The sequence below is a fragment of the Anolis carolinensis genome, chromosome 2, assembly GCF_035594765.1.
Source record: "Anolis carolinensis isolate JA03-04 chromosome 2, rAnoCar3.1.pri, whole genome shotgun sequence".
In the NCBI taxonomy this organism is placed as follows: Eukaryota; Metazoa; Chordata; class Lepidosauria; order Squamata; family Dactyloidae; genus Anolis; species Anolis carolinensis.
The window spans coordinates 232,348,556-232,373,249 of NC_085842.1; the positions used below are offsets into that span (position 1 = coordinate 232,348,556).

The window sequence follows — 24,694 nt, forward strand, 5'->3', positions numbered from 1 at the left end:
TAGATCTTAAAGCCGTGTTGGTTCATAGAAAGAGATGCGGTCTCGAAGATAAATTTACTAAAATAAATTGTACCCGAAACATATAGAATTACTTCTCTTTGGATAGTGAGAGTAGTCATATTTGATGGTGGAATAAGTGGAGTTGCACATCTGGGACTACTATGAATGCAGCATCACAGCAAAAAAACAAAACAAAAAAAAACAGAGTAGCAAGTATATTACCTATGCGCATTTCACATTGAAACTACAGAACAAAATTGTGCATTGTCAGCCATGGATCTTTCTCCATTTAATCACATATATTATGCTATAAAGGTATTCAATATAGGGGTTGTGTAACATAACTATAGTGGTGTATATTTACACTATGCTGAAGTAATGTAGAATTTCAACCATGCAATATAAAGGACTGATGATGTTCCTTGAAGAACCAACATGAAACATCTTTGTGAAATCTGATATAACAAGTTCAAAGGTACTTTGGTAGCAAGAGACAGGAGACTGATGAGATAAACATCTTGAGACAGAAGTAACAACTTGTATTAAGATTTTAAAAAGAGTATGCTTTTTGAGAATGACACCATATTGTCGGTTCCATAATTGCTTTATTGCATTGACTAATAAGAAAACACTAGGGCTCAGAGCTTTAGAATTCTTTGTTGAACAGCATTTCAAGTTGTACCTTTTACTAAAACATAAAGGTAACAGTCTACAGCTCCCATTACAGATGGAACATGAATCAATTAGAGATTTTTTTTAAAGGATATTGTTTCAGCTTCAAAATGCACAGAGATACCCCCAATTCACATGGACACCATCTGTTGTAAATCTAAAAATATATTTGGATGGAAAACATACATCTTACTACATCATGGTAATAACATATGCATATCTCTGGAATCCTACCAAGACACTTCTGTACGATTCAAAAACATCTCAAGCAGTAATTGACAGATGACGATATCCAGTGCAAGGCAATAAGGGAAGCATATTTTGGCTATCATGAAAATACAGCAAATAGTAATTGAATCTGTTACGAATATACCACTAGAGATAGGGAGAGGTACTTGAGAGTTTTTCTACTTCTTAAATAACTTAGTTCTGTGTAACTAAACATTTGTGTGTGATTGCCACCGTCCACTACTCCAGGCAGAAAAATATCATGGCACAATCCAGAAGTCTCATGATCTTGATAGGTCCTACTGTATGCTTTCTTTTTAAAATGTCTTTTTAATACAATATTCTTCCAAAAGGAAGCAATGATATCGCTAATAAAATTCAGTTTTAAACGGTTATTTCCTGAAAGTTGAGCCCTATGATCATAGTTTAATTCCAAGCATGTTAATTACAGCATCTTATTACAAAGTTACTCAGTTGTACTTGTTTGGGGATTTTTTTTTCATTATTTCAATATGTGCTCAATTGATAATAATTGGCTATTTTAAAAAAATAAATCAAAACAGCAGATTTCACATGCAGATTATTAACTTTATTGCAAAATGGCAAGCCTGCCTTCAGGCTTCTTCCAGATGTCAACATGTAAACACTTTGTGGATCACAAATAAAGAAAGCGGGTCATAATCCATCATGATTTTTAAACTCAAACAGCTACTAAGGATTCCAAAATTCTAAAAGGTATTGTGACCCATTTGTGAAGATCTAAAAGAAAAGCTTCACAGAATCCCATACCCGTCTGCTAATAATAAACTCAAACATAAAATGCCCCCAACAAGCCAAATGCCCTAGATTTATAGGTCCAAATTTTATTTTAGGAGCAGCCACTATGGATGACCTGGGATTTAACCCATATCATGATACATGACTATGGAAAAAAATTATAGCAGACAGCCACTGGCACCAAACTCTCGATAGTTTCAGTTCTTACATCTCCTATTATCTACCTTAGAAAGCAAATTTGTTTTTGATTTCAACAGAAGACCTCAAACAAAGACAAACCAAGACATTTGAGGTTAAAAGAAATTCCAAAGTTCCCTATTTCTTGTAGTTTCCATTTATCTGTTTTGAATTAATACGATAAAAGCCTCATGAACAAACCATCTGCAGGCAGCTGTTCCCACAGAGAACTGCAAACTGTATGGCACAAATCCCTTAGTTCTCATTCTTTAAGGGGTTTTTTCCATTTTGAGTGGATGTTATTAAAAACAAAAAGAAGTGAGGAAATTAAATACAGTGATCAGCTGTAGGATTTCCAAAAAAGTATTTCAGCTCGTATTACACTATTGCTAGTCTCTAAAATTCTTCGTACTTCATGGTACATAAATAACCATTATAAAAAATTATCCAACAATTTTTTGTAAAATGTCTTCAAAAATCCCAATGTTTAATGTCACTTTACTGTTACCAGCAAATTATTGCAAAGCATTTTACCCTGTTTCCCTGAAAATAAGACATCTCCTGAAAATAAGACCTATTTATTTGTTTATTTATTTATTCAATACATTTATATCCCGCCCTTCTCACCCCGAAGGGGACTCAGAGCAGCTTACAAATTAAATTTTATATTATTAGCATAGCACAATACTGGCATTAAATTACTATATTGTACTATATCAATATATTGTAATATTATTAGGAATATTACATGTAATATATAATACATAATTAATATTATTATATTGTATTATTAATATTATATTGTATTAGAATATAATATCATCAATATTATATGTATATTTAAACCTAGTAGTGGTTTTACTGAATTGCCAAATATAAGACATTCCCCGAAAGTAAAACCTAGGAGGAGGGAGCCACTGCAGCCAAGGAAGGCGTATGCAGCATGAAGCAGAAGGAGGAAAAGGCACGCGCCTTTCTCGCCTCCTCACTTGCCCCGTGTGTGCCTTTCCCGCCTCTTTACCCCTAGAGATGAGCACAAAAAGAAATAGCTATTCCGTTGAGTACAAGACCCATGTACCATAGATGGTTGTACATGGAAATAATGGTAGTAACAAGAAATTCTTGATAGAATTCAGTTTGTCTGGTTATGCTGGTTTGTGATGACAACTCTATATATATAAAAGGGTAATGAAATTTCGGCCTAGGACAAAACAACAAAACTACACATCCCAGAAACACTAAACTTGGCAGCACAACCCATCATCCATGCCTCTACGTTCATACAACATAAAGAAAAGAAAAATAATGTCCTAATTAGAGGGAGAGGAATAATTATTTTTATCCAATTGCTGCCAGTTAGAAGGCTAAGCTCCGCCCACTTGGTCTCCTAGCAACCCACTCAGCCCAGGGGACAGGCAGAGTTAGGCCTCACTTAGACCTCTTCCACACTGCCTATAAAATACAGATTATCTGATTTTAACTGGATTATATGGCAGTGTAGACTCAAGGCCCTTATAACCCATTTATAATGGACTTAATGTCAGGAGAAAACCTTTACCCTTTACTTAACTACCACCAATTCCTCAATACTTTATTTCCCATACCACCATACTTCGCCACAGCAACGCGTGGCCAGGCACAGCTAGTACAATATATAATAAATGCTCATTTTTTGCTCAACAATAAATGTGAATTCATCTTCATGAAAAAATAAGACATCCCCTGAAAATAAGACCTAGCACATCTTTGGGAGCAAAAATTAATATAAAACACTGTCTTATTTTCGGGGGAAACAGGGAAGTGTTGTTGTTGTTGCTCATCTTCTCAGCATTGCAAAAGGTATTTGACTGGCTACATGTAATGCTTAAATGTTCTATTTAATTAATATAATTTATATAACACCTTTCTCTTTGTATAGGACAACAGGTACTAAATAATGCATATCACCAGTATACAATGCTGGTGAGAAATTAGAATTTAAGATTCAGCAGTGTGCTGCTATGTTTTAGTGAGCCTAATAAATTCCATCTTGACAATGGCTGGCATCTCACCATGACCTGTATTGTTTTCTGCACTTGTTTTTTGTGCTATACTATAAATGTTGTAACTGCAATATTATATGCCCAGGACAAACAATCAGAAGTTATGGTTGCATTCAGTGCCAGACCATGAGAACATCCTTTTAATGAATACACAGGTTCTGGATACATTCTGTGCTAGCCACATAGACTTAGAATCACAGAATCATAGAGTTAGAAGAGACCTCGTGGGTCATCCAGTCCAACCCCCTGCCAAGAAACAGGAAAATTGCATTCTTCAGATAAGGATTACCACTTACGCATTACATATTGGTCATGTGCACTTTGACTTTGTCCACACAACTCTGAAATTCTATAATAGTTATGCTTATAAATGTTATCTATTTTGACAAGGGTTGTGGATAGGTTGGGTTGAAAGCAGTGCTGGGGCTTGGAAGATCCTTTAGCCAAAGATATTGCCTACGTGCTCAGTTTCGGGACTCATTCCAGTTCCGTGTTACACTTGGGAAATAGAGTAGTGATGATATTTCAGTCCTACCTAACATAGAGGGTAAAGGTAAAGGTTTTCCCCTAATATGAAGTCTAGTCGTGTCCAACTCTGGGGGTTGGTGCTCATCTCCATTTCTAAGCCGAAGAGCGGGCGTTGTCCGTAGACACCTCCAAGGTCATGTGGACGGCATATGACTTCATGAAGCGCTGTTACCTTCCCACTGGAGCGGTACTTACTCACATTTTGCATGTTTTCAAACTGCTAAGTTGGCAGAAGCTGATGCTAACAGTGGGCGCTCATTCCACTCCTCAGATTCGAACCAGTAACCTTTCAGTCTGCAGGTTCGGCAGCTCAGTGGTTTAACCCACTGTATCACCGGGGCCTCTACCTAACATAGAAGACTCCACAAAAAAGGCCAATAGTCCTCTCACATATTGCATGCATGTCTCTGCTACTGTAGCTTGGTTATACGTGAGTCTCTGTGAAGGCAACCATGGGCCATTAACTTAATTATGATGTGGTCTCACATGAGGCCACCTATGCTTCCTTCATCACATCCCAATGTGCTCCAAAAAAGACACATTTTAAAAGACAAAATTTCAAGAAAATCACAATGCATATGTTACTCTATGGAAATGATACTCCTCACCACAGAGAGTAAAGGAATGGGAGAAGAAAAGAAATGGTTTAAGTCAGTGGATCTGAACCTGGGGTCCCCATATGTTTATGGCCTTCAACTCCCAGAAATCCTAACAGCTGATAAACTGGCTGGGATTTCTGGGAGTTGTAGGCCAAAAACATTTGGGGACCCTAGATTGAGAACCTCTGGTTTAAGTAGTTGTTTGTGTGAAATGAATTATAGGTAAAACACAATGGACTAGACAAGATGTTTTTAGCATAAAACTGTCATCAGTTCTAACTTAATACAGTCAATGGTGAAGTTGTTGCCCATTCAAGAACTACTGATATCAGGTCTCATCCTTATGCTGAGGGGACAGCCTAAGGATGACCCTCCCTCCCTCCTGGCCCAACCCTCCCAGCCAGACTTACAATATGGCCCCAGGGCAAAAAAGTTTGCCTATGCCTGGTCTAGCCAGCTTCTACATCCATCAATCAAAAGACACTGCACACCATTTCCATGTGTTATATTTTTCATGATAATAAACACAACAGAATAAGTGGTAGGGAAATTAAGGAGAGCTACACTGGAAGATAATTTAACCCCATATTATTGCATGAATGAAGCAGATAACTGCACAACGAAGGCTCAGTTTAGGAAAAAGAAACAAGGATTTCTCAATGAAGGGCATAGTTATCCAACTTTGAGCCTTTCAGATGTTGTCAGGCTTTTCTGGAAGGCCACATGCCCAGTGGTCCATTTCTAAACCACATCTGAAAGCTGCCAAAAGCTACAGCTGACTGTCAGTGTCTCATTGCCAGCACTCTTCAATCCAGGAAGGAAGGTACAGGTTGCCCACCAAATGAATGAATGGTGAAAAGAAATCCAGGTTCTTTGAAGACAGAACCGGGGGACACTGTGGTTTCTCCAGAATGTTTTGAACTATATTTCACATAATTCTTGATCATTGTCTGTGTCATCTGAGTCTGATGAAAGTTAGTTAGGGTTCAACAACATGCACCAGGCTTAAGCACCACCGTTCTCCCATAACTCTTTCCAACATTCTCTCTCCCTATTTTTCATAGAATCATAGTGTTAGAAGAGACCCTAAGGGCCATCCAGTCCAACTCCTTGCCAAGAAGGAACATACAATCAAAACACTCTTGAAAAATGGCCATCTAGCCTCTGTTTAAAAACCTCCGAAGAAGAAGACTCAACCACACTCCAAAGTAGCATATTACCCTGTTGAACCCAGCTCTCCTAAAAACCAATCCAAGGAGAGATCAACACCTAGAGGTGCAAGAGAAATTTATTTCATATTTTACTGTTAAATACTTATGCCAGTGATACAACAACAGTTCCCATAATTTCAATGCGAGAATAAACATCGTTCTTACAATTCCTGAATAAAAGCCAGAAGAATTAGAAGTGTGAGCCATCTAGCAGAATGAAAAAGGAACAGGGACAGTTTCAGGGTTTAATATTATAAGGCAGACATGGGCAAACCTTGGCCCTCCTGGTGTTTTGGGCTTCAATTCCCACAATTCCTAACAGCTGGTAAGCTAACTGGGATTTCTGGGAATTTAAGTCCAAAACACTTGGAGAGCTGAAGTTTACCCATGCCTTTTACAGCGCATCTCTTCAGACTAATTGCTGGCACTGCTGATGCTACATTTTCACCTCCCTTCTTTGAGAATGTAAGCAGTGGCGAAAGCCAGGAAACTGAGTACAGTGTTCCCTCACTTATCGTGGGGGTTACATTCCAGGACCACCCGCAATAAATGAAAATCCGCAAAGTAGGGACACTATATTTATTCTGTGTGTGCAGGAGAGCAAACCACAGACCACTTACTACAAAGCAGTCTGTACCTTATTTTAGCAGTTACAATATACAGTACACTGGCAGAGAAGAAGAATGGAAGCTAAACAACCCTTTTTTATTTCCAACCCTTCCCTACTCTCCCCCCTCTCCCTGCATTTCTCCCTTTCCCCACTTCCAAAACCCTTTGCACACCGCAAAAACCGCGAAACAGCAAAAACACCGTAATAAATTTGTACATACATATTCATTGAAAACCCACGAAACAGCGAGGGAGCGAAAAGTGAGGGAACACTGTATTGATATTTTGCTTGCCTCACACTCTGTACTCTGGATGGATTGGTCCCAGACAAAGAACACAAATTAACAGAAAGTGAGCCCTCTGGGAAAGCACAAATGATGTATTCCTCCAAATGGCTGTGCAATGAAGAAAGGAAAGGACAGAAGAAAGGACCTGGAGAAGAGAAATCTGGGAGAGAGAACTGACGGAGATGAGATATGCACACACAAAAAGCTATAAAGAATCACAGACTGATTAAAACCCAGTTGGTAAGCTATTGGCTGCAGACTTAATTCATAAGCCAGTGGTCAAAGCTATTCTTACCTGAGATGAATCTGCTTTGGCAATTTCTGTAGCAGCAGCTAGCACACCACAAAGGTTATCTCCATTTTCTTGAACCAAGAGGTAGGCTAGCAGAAGGAAAACGTGGACAGGGACCTGGGTTGTAATGGGCAGCATTGACCTCACAGAAGATAACCACTCAGATGTGGCAGAATTCTCTCTCAGAAGCCCAAGGATTTTCCAAGTTGTGTGCAATGAACCATAAACACTGGTTATGGGGAAGAAGTGGGCATAACAGACCTAAAACAAATGGGGGGGAAAGTATATTAGAAAATTGACAACCCCTCCATTAGAACATTTTAGCCAACCAACTTCTAATATGCATCCCTAAAACCAAACCATGTATGAATAACAACAAAAACAAACAAAAGTATCAAAGAATAACAAAAAAAAACTTTGCTGTGAAAACTTCTCCTTCTACGTTCATTACTGGCATTCCTGTTGATAAACATAGCTTCATTTCCTAAAGTGGGACCATACAGTGAGATCATTTTAAAGCATGACTCTGCTCCTAAATTATCTTTTAAAATCCTTTTTCCTTTTTGAAAATTACCCCCAACATTTACAGTTCTTATCTTTACCACATGGAACTAAACTATGCAAAAGCAACTCTCAACTGAGATATGAATCAGCAGGGCAGCCCTACTACTAGTGAGGTAGTTGGCTCAGGCAACAAAATACTGAAGGACAAGGAGCAGTGGCAATGTGAAAGACATAATTCTGTCTACCATATATACAGTCTTCTCCTACTCTCACCCTAAGCCAGCTTGTTGCCCATTTACTAGTAAGGTATTTAAAGTAAAATTCTGCTGCCAGTCTACGTGGCTTTTGTCTGGGGAATGTGGTGGGAGGACTGCCTTGTCTTTTACCTGGGAAAGCAAAAAGTCATTGGCCAGTAATAGGATAAGTACAACAGCTGAACATATGACAGGCAAACAAGCCAAGTGGCATTTTGTTCAGATTCAGGGTAAGAGAACGTGAGAGAAGAAAAATGAAAGCAAAGAAGAGAATATATAGCTAGGGATCAGGCAAAGCAAGGATATGCTGAAGGGTGGTGTCCACCAGTTTTCCAGTAGCATCTTCCTATATCCTTTTAGAAGAGCTACTGAGAAGGAAGTCATGGCAAGCTAGCTCTGAGGAAGAACAGTTCTCAAGCCTACCAATGGCAGTTGAGAGGAGTGCAACATGTGCAATGAATGCCAAATATGCTAGGTTCAGCCTCCAGCACTTCCAGGTAGGGTTGGGAAAGGTTCATATCTGGAGGTAGGGAAAGGTTCCTATCTGGAGAGTTGCAACCAATCAGTGCTGACAGCATGGAGTTGGAGAAACCAAGGATCTGACTCAGTATAAAGATGTAGCTGGCTTTTGTGTTTCAGATCTGCCAAGACATTTTTGTAGCAGCAGCCTGAGTGGTTCTAAAGAATGGCACACACCCGTTTTAATTATATTGCTCAATGTAATGTAAATTCATTTTGGATAATGGGAAGTATAATGTTCCTGTACTTTAAATGACCTTTTAAAAAGCCATTTCAAGTAGACAAATATTTTAAAACTGCTTTCCTCCCTTGTTTATCGCTTTCAATTATGGCACACTGAAAATTAAGATCCAGCCACCTGCAAAGTTGCCACTTTGACTGATGGAACAGCTTAGAGGCAAATGTGCCCCCTTCATGACTCCCAGAGGGCTCCTACTGTCTTCTACTGTTTTCATTCTGCTATCCACTATGTGAGCAGGGCAGAGTGGACCTATATTTGCAGGAGCCCAGTCATACAAGTCAAATTATTGTTCTAGCCCCATTAAGCATAATAGGGCCTACATCTGAATAGTCAAGCAAAAGAAAGCACAGTAAGTCATTTTCCACCAGCCCCCAAAATACAACCTTGAGCAGATTGCAATTTTTAAAATAAAGGCCACCAGGGTTACTGTTCTCCAATCTGAAATTTTCCAAATTAAGAAAGTTCTATCATATTTGAATCTCAGGGTAGGGCATAATCTACCAATGGACTACTGCCCACTTTTTGGTAGATGCTCTTAATGACTACTGTTTTGCAAAATGCTAAACCAAACAGACCTGTGAAAGTAGCTAGGTGGTACACAGCTGCTATCTATTCCTAACTGCTTGTTTATAATCTTCTCTGGAACATATACCTGTAAAATACCTGTATTTCCTATGTGTACATATCTGTCAATTCATATTTGATATTAGATTCTGAATAGTCCGAAGCAGTGTAGACCTACTGAAGTTATTGTAGAAAGATAACTTAACTCTTATGTAGACCATGATAATTCAATAATTTTACTTTAGTTGGGATTAACAAAATGATTTAGACTTTAATCTACAGCAGGTGGGAAATAACACAATCCTCACTATCAAATTCTCTTGTTAAGAATGCTGCTAGGTACCATTGAACAACACCACTAGTGCTTCATGATTCCCTTTCCTGGTGTACACTATTAAAATTCCAGGTGTGCTCTTAAAACCAGAGTAGGTGTTGCAAGATAGGCTATTTTTTAATCTAAGGACAATTCATTCATTTATGAACCATGAGTTTATTTCTGGTTAATGCCTCAAATCACTTAGTCACCATACTGTGAACAGTAGTGGTTACTGCAGCCAAGTAGGGAACATATGGTTGTCCAGATGATTTGAACAGCCCCCACCAGCTTTAGCCAGCAAGAGGAATGAAGGGAGCTGAAGACAAACAACATCTGTAGCACCACACATTGTCTACCCAATTAAACAGGTGTAGCCCTTGTAAATTTAAGTGATGCAAACCATACACATTTACTTGCAAAGTGCCCCTCAGAATCTGGTACTCCATCTCACCTTAGAAAAAAATCCATATTTTATTGCTGGTTCTTATATAGTGCTATGAAGCAGGGGAGAAAATGAGGGTGGGGAAAGCACTGACATTATTTATTTATTTATAGTATTTATATTCTGCTCTTCTCATCACAATGCACACATACATGACAAACATTCAATGCCATTATTATTAGCATACAGACAAACAGATAGTAGAGGTGATTCAATATTTTTCCAACTTCCAGCTTAAGGAGTTTATGCTCGATTCCGGTCACAGGGGGCTGTCACTTCATCCACTATGATGCCGAGTTGTTTTGATCGTAGTATTTCCTCCTTGCTCTTCGGCCTGTCAGCAGTTTTTATCGTGTCGTAAATTGAATTGAATTAACCTCCCTGCATTAAGCGGTCCCTAATTTCTCTACTCACAGTACAGCTGTTTTCAAACTGCTTAGGTGGACAGTAAGCTGGGCTATTAAACAGTCAGGGCTCAATCCGACTGCGGGCTTCGATCGCATGACCTTCCGGTCAACAGTGATATATTACTGCTGGCTATTAACCAGATGCGCCACAGCCCCACCACAGTATGGCCCTCTGCACCCATGGAACCAATATCCACTGTTACACTTATCCACAGTAACATTCTAGGATTGTCGTCCAGGCGATTTTATGATATGCTACCATTGGAAGTTATCATAGAGTCACTAGCATAATCCTAAAAAGAATGCATGTCTAAGAATTTTCTGTCCTCATGGGTGCCTCTATGGTGACTTTGGCCAGAAATCATTCATTTCAATAAAATTCACTACTGTCTATAGTTTTCTGTTTCTACAGTACTTTCATGAATATATGGTATTCTCTCCCCAGCAACATAAAAATGGAAAAGAAACCTCACCGGTTGCTTTTTCTCTTTCAGTTCTTCTTGCTGTACAATTTCTAGAAGATTAATGGCCAACTGTTGTCTAGTGGCGCCTCCATCCTTCTCAGTCATGTACTCCTCTACCGCTGTTGAGGATAAGATCTGTAATGCAGGCATCACCAAGATAAGGGCTGCTGTCTGAGTCTTCTTGGTTTCAGGACAGGAAAGGATCTTGATGGCTAGAGGAAGAGGAGTAAAATCAAACTTGGAACTTTAAAACATAATCTAGAACAGAGGTGTCAAACTTGTGGCCTCCAGATGTTTCAGACTCCAATTCCCAGCAGACCTGGACAGCTTGTGCCTTCAGGTGGTTTAGACTCAGCTCCCAGGAATTCTGGGACTTGATGTCCAAAACACCTGGACTGACTTCCTATACTGTGCCTGTCCCAGTGCTGCTTCCAGCCTTTTTGAATGCCTAGGAGGATAAATAGCAATGACCAGTGGTGACTGGCTCCAAAGCTGCACAAGTGCTTTCCCCTATATGTGAAATGATCTATAACATATGCATGGGTCATATAAAAATCCATAATTTTGGCCTCAAAACCTGCCTTTGACTTATAGATCAAATCGACTGATATACAAATATATATGGTATGTACTTTCATTACATATGTATGAATAGCAACTCGTCTGCTTTCTCCTGTAACAGACAAAACATTATATGGAAATAATATTATTTATTTACTTCACTAGCATACTGCTTTTCTCACCCCGGATGGGGGACTCAAAGTGGTTTCCAAACATATTATGGCAAAATTCAATGCCTACACAACAATAATAAAATACAACTATCAATTGAATCATAACAATGCAATAATATTAACATTAATAAATAAGTACGATAAATATGATTGTACGTTAGAAATGTTTTATTTTTAAAAACCTTCTCATTTTCAATCTGACTTCTGATAATGACCTGAAAATCTAGAAACAGGAGAATGAACAGAGCCCAACTTACATTTCTGGCCTGTTGCTTTTGATTAAAAGGAAAAGACAAATATTAACAGTTGTTTTAAGTGCCTTACCTAGTTTTAAGATTGGCTTTTGCTGACTGGCCGGAGTCTGCAACAGAAGCAAGCCTAATCCAATTATAGCCATTTCAAATGGAAACCCCTAACGAAAAGGAAAAATATTCCAATTATTTTTTTTTCAGCCTTTTTAGCCTGTGGAAATAAATTGAATGACCCTTAACTTATCCATGAGTCATATCTAAATCTATAATTTGGTCCCAAAATCTGTTCTCGACTTATACATGAGGTCTACTCAAATATATACATTACCTCTTTAAGAAGTTCCATATTTTCTTCCATTAAGCAAATTAAAGATGAACATTCCCCTGTGAGCTGCAGGGAAACCTCACAGAAACACAGTAGTTGCAGGGAGAGCTGGCATAACTGGAGTTTCCAAACATTAGGGAAACGCAGGAGACTCTGAAATAATTCCTGCAGAAAAAGAAGTGTTTCTGTGACCTGTGACAGATCTTTTACCTGGAGAAGGGAAAGAAAATAATTGATCATACACGGTCACCATCCACTGACAGTAAAATCATATGGCAGCTACTATGTGCAAATGAGCAGTTGCCACAAATCAAAACAACACACAGCACTTTCACATAACACTTTACCACTTTGTTAAGTTTCCATTCTCAGGTGCAAATAATCAAGTGCAATCCTATCTGTGTGAAATATCCTGAGTATCAATGTAATTCATAGGCTTTGATTTTCTCAATATTTTTGAACTTGTGTCCTTGCCCAGCTTTAGTTGGTGTCCCTACTGCATCTCTTCTGAGTAAAGACAGATCTCGCCATAGTGATTCATGCAGTAATTACCAAAGAACCAGCATACTAAGAAATGACTTCACCCTACGTTAGCCTTCATAGCATTTAAATTCATATTCTACCTCTATTGTATTTAAGTCTTTGTTCCATGTATTTTTGTTACATGTATTTTAACATGTGTATTTTATAGAATACTAGCTTGGGGACCCAGCGGTGCCCGAGTCATTTGAGAAACTTGTGTGCCAAGTTTAGTCCAGATCCAAAGTTGTCTGGGTTCAGTGCTGTCTGTATAAGGGTTAACTGCAACGCAGAAAGCAAAAGTCAATCACCCCAACACCCTACCTGTATGTATACTTGGGTACGATGAGGCAGTGTGCCAAGTTTGGTCCAGATCCGTCATTGGCTGGGTTCAGTACTGTCTGGATAAGGGTGAATTACAACTCCCAGAGCCAAATGCAGCTGAACTATAACTCCCTTTCCACCCAATTTGTCCAATACGTTGTATTGGTTATGAGGGCTTTCCCCCCAACTTGTCCAATACGTTGTATTGGTTATGGGGGCTCTGTGTGATAAGTTTGGTCCTGATCCATCAACAGTGGGGTTTGAAGTGCTCATTTATTGCAGGTGAACTATAAATCCTAGTACCTATTTATTTATTTATTTATTTACAGTATTTATATTCCGCCCTTCTCACCCCGAAGGGGACTCAGGGCGGATCACATTATAACACACATAGGGCAAACATTCAATGCCCATAAACACATCAAACAGAGACAGAGAGACACACGCAGAGGCAAGTTAACGTTCTTCTGAGGGGATGTTCGATTCTGGCCACAGGGGGGAGCAGCTGCTTCATCATCCACACTGACGGCACTTCCTCATAACAGGTCGTAAATTAGTTAATCTTGCCTCCCCACTTTTTTTTATAAGTGGTACCTTATCTCCTACTTGATAGATGCAACTATCTTTCGGGTTGCTAGGTCAGCAACGAGCAGGGGCTATTTTTTATTTTTAATTGACGGGTGCTCACCCCGCCACGGGCTGGCCTCGAACTCATGACCTCATGGTCAGAGTGATTTAAGGCAGCTGCTCAACAGCTGCGCCACAGCCCGGCCCCTACTACTCCCAAATGTCCAGGCCAATTGCCCTCCAATCCACCAGTCTTCAAATCTGGGCATATCAGGTATGCATGGCAAATTTGGCCCAGAGCTATCATTGTTTGGGTTCATAGCGTTCTGGGGTGTAGGTGAAATACAACTCCTATAAATTCCCCAGTAGGAGTCACAATGCTCTGACTTGATGCAGGGTAAACTACAACTTCAATCTCCCAAACGCCTCCAGTAAGTTTAGTTGCAGCTCATTTTTGCTGTTTGTTATACAAACAGATTGGAAAGGGAAGGGGAGTAGGCGGGGTCATGCAAATTCCACAGCAATGGAGAACCTTGGGATGCCTGCCTGTAGTGGAAGAAATAGCAAAATGTAGGATGAAATGGTCCCCAAATGAAAGCATTCCTTGGGTGGTGGTTTGTAGTGTTTGGGAAGGACATTGGCAGGGGCTGGACTACATGTTCAAGGTGCTCGCAGTAACCGCAATGTCAGTGCAAAGTAGTGACTTGCTGGCTTCTCAGGAGTGGGAAGTGTAGCCTGTTTGTGGAGGCCGGAGGCTGTCTGTGTGAGCGGACATGTGTACCACATACGGGTTTTCACTTTTGTTATGGACTAGCTTGGGGACCCAGTGATGCCCGGGTCATTTGGGAATGGTATTATTTGTCTTTTAATGTCATGTATTCTGTTTGGAGTGGGTGAACTACAATTCCCAGAATCGTGGCTGAACCTCCCTAAACCCTGCTAGTATTATAAGTTGGCCATTTTGGGCATGTGTACCAGGTGTGCTGCAGTACTCTCTGGATGGGGGTGAACTACTGCAATTTCCAGATTCCCGGGGCAATTGCCCCGAAATATCTATCAGTATCCACAGCAGGCAATATTCAGTCTGTGTGCCAAGTTTGGTCTAGATTTGTCATTGGCTGGGTTCAGTGGTCTTTGGATGGAGGTGAACTAGAACTCCCAAAATCAAGGCCTCTTCCCACAAATACTTGCAGTATGTTCAGTAGGCCATGAGGCCTCTCTGTGTGAAGTGTGGTCCTAGTGCATTGTCGGTGGGGGTGAGTGTTTTTCTGGTTGCAGGTGAACTATAACTCCCTTTTTCCCAAACTTGTCCAATATGTTGTATTGGTTATGGGGGCTCTGTGTGCCAAGTGTGGTCCTGGTCCATTATCGGCAGGGTTCGAAGTGCTCATTCATTGCAGGTGAACTATAAATCCCAGTACCTACTACTCCTCAACTTTCAGTCCAGTTCCCCTCCAAACCCACCAGTAGTCAAATCTGGGCATATCGGGTGTGCATGGCAATTTTGGCTGAGAGATATCATTTTTGGGTTCATAGTGTTCTGGGTGTAGGTGAACTACAACTCCTCTATATTCCCCAGTAGGAGTGACAGTGCTCTGACTTGATGCAGGGTGAACTACAACTTCCACCATGTGGAGTCAATCTCCAAACTCCTCCAGTAAGTTTAGTTGCAGCTCAGTTGTGCTCTGTTTGTTATGCAGAGAGATTGGAAAGGGAAGGGCAGTGGGCGGGGCCATGCAAATTCCACAGCAATGGAGAACCCTGGTATGCCTGCCTGTGGTGGAAGAAAAGGCAAAATCTAGAATGAAATGGTTCCCAAACGAAAGCATTCCTTGGGTGGTGGTCTGTAGTGTTTGTAGTGTTCATGGAGCTCGCTGTAACCACAATGTCAGTGCAAAGGAGTGATTTGCTAGATTTTCAGGCCTGGGAAGTATAGCCTGTTTGTGGAGGCCGGAGGCTGTCTGTGTGAGCAGACATCCGTGCCACATACACACATACGGGTTTTTGCTTTTATTATGGATTTAGATTAGATTTAGATTTAGATTAGATTAGATGTTTTAATATATGCATTTTATTGAAAGTCTTTTATGATGATGGTGTATTTTAACTTTGTTGTGGCCTGGCTTTTTGGGAAAAGAATGACCTGTTAAGAGTTATAGCCTTTTGGGGAAAGGCATTCATAACCTTTTGGACACAATCTTTTGGAACGTTTTAGCTCTTTCCAGAGAAGAGCTAAAACTCATTTTAGTGAATCTAACAAATAATGAACTTTGAATACACAGATAGTCAGATTCCTCCATCTTGGATAGTAGAACTGATACTGGTATTTCAGCATATATAACTAGCAAGTCACAGTGTTGCAGGAATGAAAAAACAGAGCTTGCCTAAAGTTCTATTAATTATATAACAATTACTATTATTTTATTTCTTACCCGCCTCTTTTTATGGCTCAAGGCGGGTTACAGAATAATTAAAACACATAAATCTTTGCCTCAAATAATAATATGTGTTCCGTCAACCCTGCCCTGGCTCTACTAAGCAAAATGCTCTCATAACATAAGTGGCAGGAATTCCCACCTGAAAATACGGAACCAAATCACAAAGCAGCTGAAGGAGGTGGCACTCAAGGGCATTGGGTTCTTCTTTGTTCCTAGGCCCTCGCGACTGAAGCAAGACTCGAAGTAGGGCCATCCGTAACTCAGCATGTTCCCGCAACTGGCAAGGTTCACAGAACAGGTATCTCAGAAATGGCCTCATTATAGAAACACAGGCACTTTCTTTACTGTAGGTGAAGAAAAATACTTGGTCAATGACACAGGATCCCAAATGTATAAAGCAATACCTCAAAACAAGCTGAGATTTCACCACAGAATCTGTGGTTTAGCTGATATAACAAGCACAATGAAGTCATTAAGAAAACATAAAAGATTTTAAACAGAATTTTCACTGTATACTTTTGATATCATAATCACTACCATGAGTTCTTAAGCAGAAAAAGTAGGATATAAACTGAATAGAGAAGGAGACTGCCAACTTTCAGGAGATCGTTTAACTGTTGTGCGTACCATTAGTTATTTTCAGTTGGGATATTGTACTTTTTTGTCTTTAGTTAATAGTAGAGGTAAATAGAATAATTTTCATTTTCTCCCCTTCTTTCTTTTTAATGTGCATTTTTTTTCTTTTTAGTATATGTGTGTATATAGTTGTAATATGTTTTCTTTTTAAATAAAATTATAATTGCATATTTAAAAAAGAGACTAAAAAGGAGCATTGGAATTGAATCCAATAGTAGCTTTATGCTACGTGAAAACCTTTTTAAATGTAAAAGGTAAAGCACTCTATTTGCATCCATTTCCTCCTATCACACCCTTACCAGCAAGATTCCTGTGTACCATGTCTTGTTCAATCAGGATAGGATTCTGTATGTGATTTATACTATATTGTACTTCTTTATTTCACTCATTCGCTTCCTAGCGAACTAAGAATAACCATCTATTACTATTGTTCTGTAAACATCAGGAAAAGTTTTCCAAGGGTTATAATGAACAGCAAGAGCTAGTGTGACATGGTGCTTGAGCTAACTCTGAAGAATAGGGTTCAAATCGCTGCTCAGCCATGAAACCCCACTGGGTGACTTTGGGTAAGTCACATATTGTACTTTTAGCTTCAGAAAACTGAACGATAGGTTTTCCTCCATGTCACCCTAAGTCGGTAGCAATTTGTAGGCAAACAAGAACAATAGGAAACAGCACCAGGTTGAAAAGTGGCAAAATGCAGATACTCTGCCTCACATCAGAATAATTTCAACTTCATTATTAAGTGGAAGAATGTTGCATTGTTTGAAGAGCATGATTATATACAATAAATAATGACTATAACCTTTTTCTATATGTAGGTAACTATCCAAGGCATTTCTTTTCTCTTGCATCCCCACATATTCTCCCAAAATGTTTCCAATGCATGGAGGAAACGTGGCTGCAAATGTATGCCAAATATACTTTCTTTTAAGCCTATGGTTTGGAGATATTTCGTGTTGCTGGCAGTATGGTATATTTATCTCTCCTCCTCAGATAATACACAGAGGCTAGTTTCACCTACCTTTCTGGGCATTGTTGGAAAAAGGTTGTCATGTGCTGCAGAAGAATGGGCCAGCAGTCAGGTCTGTTTTCAAGAATGGTAATCAGGGGATGAGGAGAGTTTCTGAAAATGGTTTTAAAATAAAGAAACACAGATAATGGAATGTGCAGTTTTGACTAACCTATACATACAACACCCATATCCACGGGATCAGCATCTGCAGTTTCATTCATAAATATCCAATAAAATATGTCATCTCTGGTGTTGTGTGTGGTCCTCCTGCAAGACTATGTTACTCTTGGACCAAAAGTCCTTCATTTCATAGGGTTTGCTATTATCCACCATTTCATGTATTCACATGAAGTCCAGGAATGTATGCACGGTGGATACTGTACTATATGCAATTACATTTGCTGTAGCTTTCTGTGTATTCCAGCCTGCATAACTACAACTGCAGGTAAGGAAATTTAAATTTTAGTACATATTTAAACAAAACATAAAATTACTGTTTTTTCTGTTCCCATTCCTCCTACCCAGACTAGCCCAAGACATTTTGATGTCTGTGGCAAAAGACATGACTGGGTGCACAGGCAGAGAGTTTCCATATATAGATTCAAAAAAAGGAGTGGTAAGTGACCTAAAATCTATACTGGTGACAGGAGAATCTTCTGTGGCAATCCTAAGGCACCAAACTACATTAAGGAAACCAACAGTTTGTTGGATATGTGCATCCATGTTCTCTGAGAGAGTAGCAGCCACAGTTCAGATAGGTCAAGCGGCCTCCTCTGTTACCTCACAACATCTAGAAACATCCCCTTCCCTTTGTGTCCCAAAGACTACATTTCCGAACAGCTCCAACCAGAATGATAATTATAATAAGACTCTCCCATTTTATTATTTCCCAAAATCTCTGGAGAGCAACTGCCAGAATTCTAATATTACACAGAGGTAACCATTGCAATAAAAATAAATAATTCTGTGACATCTTAAAGGGCATCTATCACATTTAATGGACTAATATGATTATATTATTAAACATAATTTGTGGATTTTATACATGAGAACGGATATAATTTTGCTAAAACAGATCTCAAAGTGCAACAAAAAAAATTGGACTACTATACTTTCCCTCTAAGAAAATACTGCAATACTTGGATGCTAGTGTGATTTTTTTGGGAGAAGGGGGAGAAAATAAAATAAGCTAATATAAAAGCTAATTTTTCAAAATAAACTACATTCTGGGAACTGTAGATCAAAAACTTTTTCTGAGCTCTGTTTGGTCCTAGATGCATTTTCCCATGCCCAGGAAGCAAGTAGTCAATTTCTCTGAATCCTGAACATATATTTGAAAAGCATAATAGGCAGCATTTGACCAAGGACTGAAACCAGAAATGAGGCACAATTCCCAAAAAACAGGGACAGCTGAACAATACAGCTTGATAGTTTTAAAGAAAATAATGCTAACTGTGCTGTTAAGTATTCTGTACAACACTGGCTTCAAAGATTGCATTAAAGCTCCAGACTTCTGAAAATAGCAGTTTCTTAATACCTGCAAGGAGCAAAAATTCAATGCAATTTCAACAGATATTAGTCATTCCTGGATGAGCTGTAATGAATGTATCATACATTTTCAATAGTAGGACCTATTACATCCAGTAGTGAAGTATTTGGGCCTTCCTCACTAGAGTAGGAGGTGGAAAGAATAGTTACAATTATTTTTCAAGGTTAAAAACATCTTTCTTAACTGCTAGAAAACTCAACTGGGAAGAATAAAAGAGCAGCAAGACTTAGCACAATTTTCCACAGGACTCAAATGTCCTAGTATTGCAGACAAATTATTCTGCACAAAATAGGTTTCCTGTGCAGAAAACATTTTTCTTGCATGAGAAATTCATTTTCTGTGCAGAAAACAAGTTTCCAATGCAAAAGCCCATGTGGATTTTGACACAAAGTAATTCTTCCATCACTCTTTGAATATCGGGAGACTACTGTGGAGAAATATTCATTTTCTCTCACAGCAGGCGCAAAACTACAAAAGTATTCAACTTTGAAATAATGGAGGATTTACAATCCCTACTCCAGATGTTTTAGATTACAATGCCATCAAAACAGCCAAAAGCTACACCTGCTAAGAATGATGGGAACCTATTGAGGAAACTAGACTATTCCTTCCAATAAACTAGTGTGCTCATTACTGTTTATCATACTACTCATAAATTATTCTTTGTGAATCTGAGTGGCCTGAAGCATTTTGTGTTATCTAAAAAGCTGCTAATATCACCATTAACCAAAGTAAAGGGTGGGCATAAAAGACACAGTTGTTGTCTTTAAGTAGACAGCACATAATCTGAAAAGAAAGTTGTCATGCATGTTGCCTTTCCAAAACGTAAGAATGTTGATTTGTTTTGTTCGTTTTTTTAAACAAGTTCTGCATCATGTGAGAGTCCTTTTCAAATAATCTCTTTCTAAATAAAGAAATCCATAGTGGATAAAGTGGTGCCGCCTCACATTAACCTTGCCTTGAGTTCCTGAATAGGGTAGTCTTTCCCAACCTGGGGCATATCCACTGACTGACAACTGTGCTTCTATATATCTGAAAAACACCATGCTAGAGAAAGATGGAGTAGCAATCAGTAAAGAAAACAGGTCCCACTGCCATAACTGTTATTAATGCTTTTTATAATCCATTGAGCTATAGAAAAATAGTTCATAGCACTTACAGAGCATAATGCCATGACATCTGTAATAGATCAATGGACAATTGCTTTTTCTTCACTATCACTGAAGTGATAGTGTATCTATAGATCACATCATTATATCTATTTAATCCCATTATAACTGCCGCAACTAATGGTTCCATCTTACAGCATCATGGGATTTGCAGTTAGGGAGCCCCCAGATGGCGTAGTGGACTAAGTGACTAAGGTTGGGTTGCTGACCTGAAAGCTGCCAGGTTCGAATCCCACCTGGGGAGAGTGTGGATGAGCTCCCTCTATCAGTTCCAGCTCCATGCGGGGACATGAGAGAAGCCTCCCACATGGATAGTAAAAACATCAAAACATCCGGGCGTCCCCTGGGCAACGTCCTTGCAGACGGCCAATTCTCTCACTCCAGAAGCAACTCCGGTTGCTCCTGACACGAAAAAAAAAATGGGATTTGCAGTTTGAAGAGGCCCTTTGAATTCTTTCCTAGAAGAGTTTTCTTCAGCAGGGAATTTTAGGTTCCATGCCCAGCTACAAATCCCAGGGTCAAAGGAACAGAATCACAAGTGGGATCGAACTGCAATTGTATACAGCCAGTTTTCAGGTTACAGCTACATGGACTCCAGATTCATTGAGACAAGCAACCATGAATGAAAATATTCCATTAAAATAGCATTAAAATATTCAACAAAAAGAAGTGTGAGGCATCACATCATTCCCCTGCCCAGTGGCCTCGACAGGGGACCAGGAAGGAAGCTGTTATGTGGCACTCAACATCATTGGGAAAGAAGCCACAGAAGTGGAGCAGGAGAGTGTGACAGAGAGGAAGAAAAATAAATGGAGGGAAGGCTGGGGCTTGTGCAATGCACATGATGTTGGTTAAGGATGCACACTGGGATGGTGGGGTGCAAGGGATTGGTTGGCACACAAGCTCCCTTCTCATTTTAAAGGCATATTTAAATTTTTAAGGGAATTGAGGGTGCTTTTTTGATATCTCCAAAGGGTTCTGGAACCGATTCTCCATAGACATAGTGGGTCACTTGTATCATAGATACTCCAGCTCAGCACAAAAATTAATCAAACCAAGACTGTCTGTAGCAGGCTGAAAAATCTGAATGCTCACTAACATTCACAGGCACCCAGGTGAATTTATTTGAGGAATTCCTCTGCCCAATTTCAGGGAGTTCTATACTGACCAAAAATGTGGGGTTGACTGGGACTCCCTGAACTGCCGCTGACAGCCACCCAATGGGACCCCTCTCCCCTGACATCACAGTTGTCCCCAACCATGACACCCACTTATTTGGGTCTTTTTGCATTTTGGTTGACATCATTCATACATAAGAGTTGCCCTGCAACAGACGTGCAGGATTCCTACTTCTAAGATAACAAAACAGACGTTTACAACAGAGAAGGAAATCATGAAATGTGATGACCCATGGGCCTTGTAGTCCTGCTCAGGACATTGTAATCCCTGATGAGGAAGAAAACTTGGGTTTTTTACCTTCCCAGTCAGAACTGGAATCTTCTCAGCCAGATCTTTCCCAGGCAGATCTGGGAACCTTGCACCTGCAAGAAAGTTGTGTCCCAGAAGTATGTCAAACAAACCCTGAGCCTACATCTCCCGTGTTCTCTCGCCATGAGTTTTGTAAACAACAGAGGGGTTTGGAAGCAGCTTCGCGCAGGAGTGCGAGGATAGCAGCTAGGAATGTACCCAATTAAGTCTGCTTTTCGTGAGAATCTTTAAGGAGTCAGACATCTGGTCTCAGAGTTTAGCTTTCGTTTCTGGTTCCCAGAGAACTGCTTCGGCGGGAAAGTTAGACTCTATATAGGTGTTTTACCCGCGTAGTAACTTCGCGGAGTCAATTCGTCAGCCTCCGGAGCGAGTTGTGTCTGGACAGCGCGCTCCGTTTCAAGCCTCGTTCCTGCTCAAGCCTTTGCCTGCCTTCCAGCCTTCGCTCCAGTTTCCAGCCTTTGTTTACCTACGGACCTTGCTTGTTTCCCGGGACTATACCTTGCCTTGTATCACGGATTTTACCAAGTTATTCCACGGACCTTGTTCTTGTTCCTTGTTACCTTGTTCCACGTTTTAAGCCTTGCTTCAAGTATCAAGTTATTTCCTAGCCTTGCTCAAGTTTATGGACTAAAGGACCTTGTCATCTCCCCTCACTTTGCCTGGCAAAGTGAGTGTTTCGGTTATTGGATTACAACTTTGGATCATAATATTTCATATTGGACATTGCTTTTTTGGACTAATTTTGACCTTTCCTGAAAGGTCTGCTTCTGAACTAACTCTTACATTTATTTTTATTAATCTTATATATTTCCTTAATAAAGATATTAGATTGAATCTGGCCTCTGCGTATGGTTATTGGTGCTCTGTAGCCTGGGTCCTGACAGTTTGACTCCGCCACCCTAAGCACCAATTAACCTCGGCCAGAATGTCTACCGGAACCGTACCTGGGCCGAGCGGCCAGCCGATTACCTACACCATCGACAAAGATGAGGTGGATCGAATCCGTGATAAGCTTAATGCCCAGGATGGAGAAATAAAAGGTTTGAAGGAACGCGGAATCCGTCTACCGGCCATGGCGTTGCCAACCAAGTTTACTGGAGAAGCATCTAAGGTTCATGTTTTCCGTCGCCAATGCCAAGCTTATCTAGAGGCCCGTGCTGCCGAATTTCCCCAAGAAGACATCAAGGTGGCATGGGTTTACAGTCTTCTAGACGGGCCAGCGGCCAACTGGGCGACGGCACTGTTCGACCAAGCCTCTCCACACCTAAGGTCCGCGCAACGCTTCTTGGACCACCTTAAGGAGACTTGGGGAATCGAGGACAATTTGGAGGCAGCCGGTCACAAACTCCGTCGCCTCTTCCAAGGAGACAGACCTATGTCTCAGTACATAGCCGAGTTCCGAGTGCTGGCCCATAACACCGGCTGGAATGATGTAGCCCTCAGGGGACAATTCCGGGAGGGTCTCAACATCGAAATGCTGGAGGAAATCTCCAAGGTGGATCCTCCCCAGACCCTCGAAGCACTCATTGATCAATGTTTACGGGCTGAAGTCATGATTGCCAACAGGAAACAGTGGGTTCGAGGCCAGAGCGGTAGAGCTGGGGCAAAACCCCCCGCTCCCGCCAGCGTTCAGCCACGTCCAGTGTGGAGACCCCCACCACCAACCCCATACCCCAGAGGAAGCGAGGAGGTGCCGATGCAGTTGGGCAACGTGCGTCCCAGATTAGATGCCGCCGAGAAGGCCCGTCGTCAACGCTTAAACCTCTGTTGGTACTGCGGGAACGGGGGCCACTTCGCCAGAGAGTGCCCAGCCAAAGGGAAGCCCGCCGCCCGTCTTGCGGCGGCGTCCTCCACGGAGACGAAGGCGTCTGAGCCGGCTGACACACAGCCGGCGGGGGAAGCCAACGACCGGGCGTAGAGAGGCTCGCCAACCCGGTCAAAAAACCCGTTCAAGAGCCGCCAACCGGGGTCCTGTTCCTTCTCGTGGTTACCTTATGGTCAGCAAAAAGGGGACCCGTCATGATCCACGCCATGATAGACTCCGGAGCCACCAACAATTTCATTGATAGAGAGTATGCCGACTCTCTGGGATTACAATATCATGATTTCAAGAATGCCCGTGTGGTACAAGCCATAGACGGCCGCCCCCTCAAGACGGGCCCCGTAAGTCAGTGGTCGGAACCCACCAGGATGTGGATAAGGGAACATATGGAAGAGATTTCTTTCTTTGTTACCGAGGTTCCCCATTTCCCTGTGATTTTGGGGATTCCATGGCTGACTCTCCACGACCCAAGCATCTCCTGGTCCAACAGAGAACTGCAGTTTGCTTCACAGTACTGCCAAAACCATTGCCTTGTAGCCAAGGTCTGCCATGCCACAGACACCGAGCCCATCATCACCCTGCCCAAGAAGTACTCCGAGTATTGGGATGTATTCAATGAAAAAGAAGCCGAGAAATTACCCCCACATAGACCTTATGACTGTGCCATTGACCTGGTGGAGGGGGCCCCGATCCCGCGAGGGCACCTATACTCCCTGACTGAACC

At 40.8% G+C, this 24,694-nt stretch overlaps 1 protein-coding gene across 2 annotated transcripts in view; it reads right to left on the minus strand.

Annotated features, from left to right (window-relative positions):
• The window catches only part of focad (focadhesin), a 166,404-nt gene that overhangs the window by 122,402 nt on the left and 19,308 nt on the right, over positions 1-24,694 (minus strand). For both annotated transcript variants that reach the window (XM_003216604.4, XM_062971878.1), the window contains exons 6-11: positions 17,952-18,053; positions 16,431-16,635; positions 12,447-12,653; positions 12,192-12,279; positions 11,143-11,345; positions 7,426-7,683 (exon numbers count right to left, since the gene is read on the minus strand). In XM_003216604.4, coding sequence (XP_003216652.2) covers positions 7,426-7,683; positions 11,143-11,345; positions 12,192-12,279; positions 12,447-12,653; positions 16,431-16,635; positions 17,952-18,053 — 1,063 coding nt within the window. The remainder of the gene's footprint in view (positions 1-7,425; positions 7,684-11,142; positions 11,346-12,191; positions 12,280-12,446; positions 12,654-16,430; positions 16,636-17,951; positions 18,054-24,694) is intronic.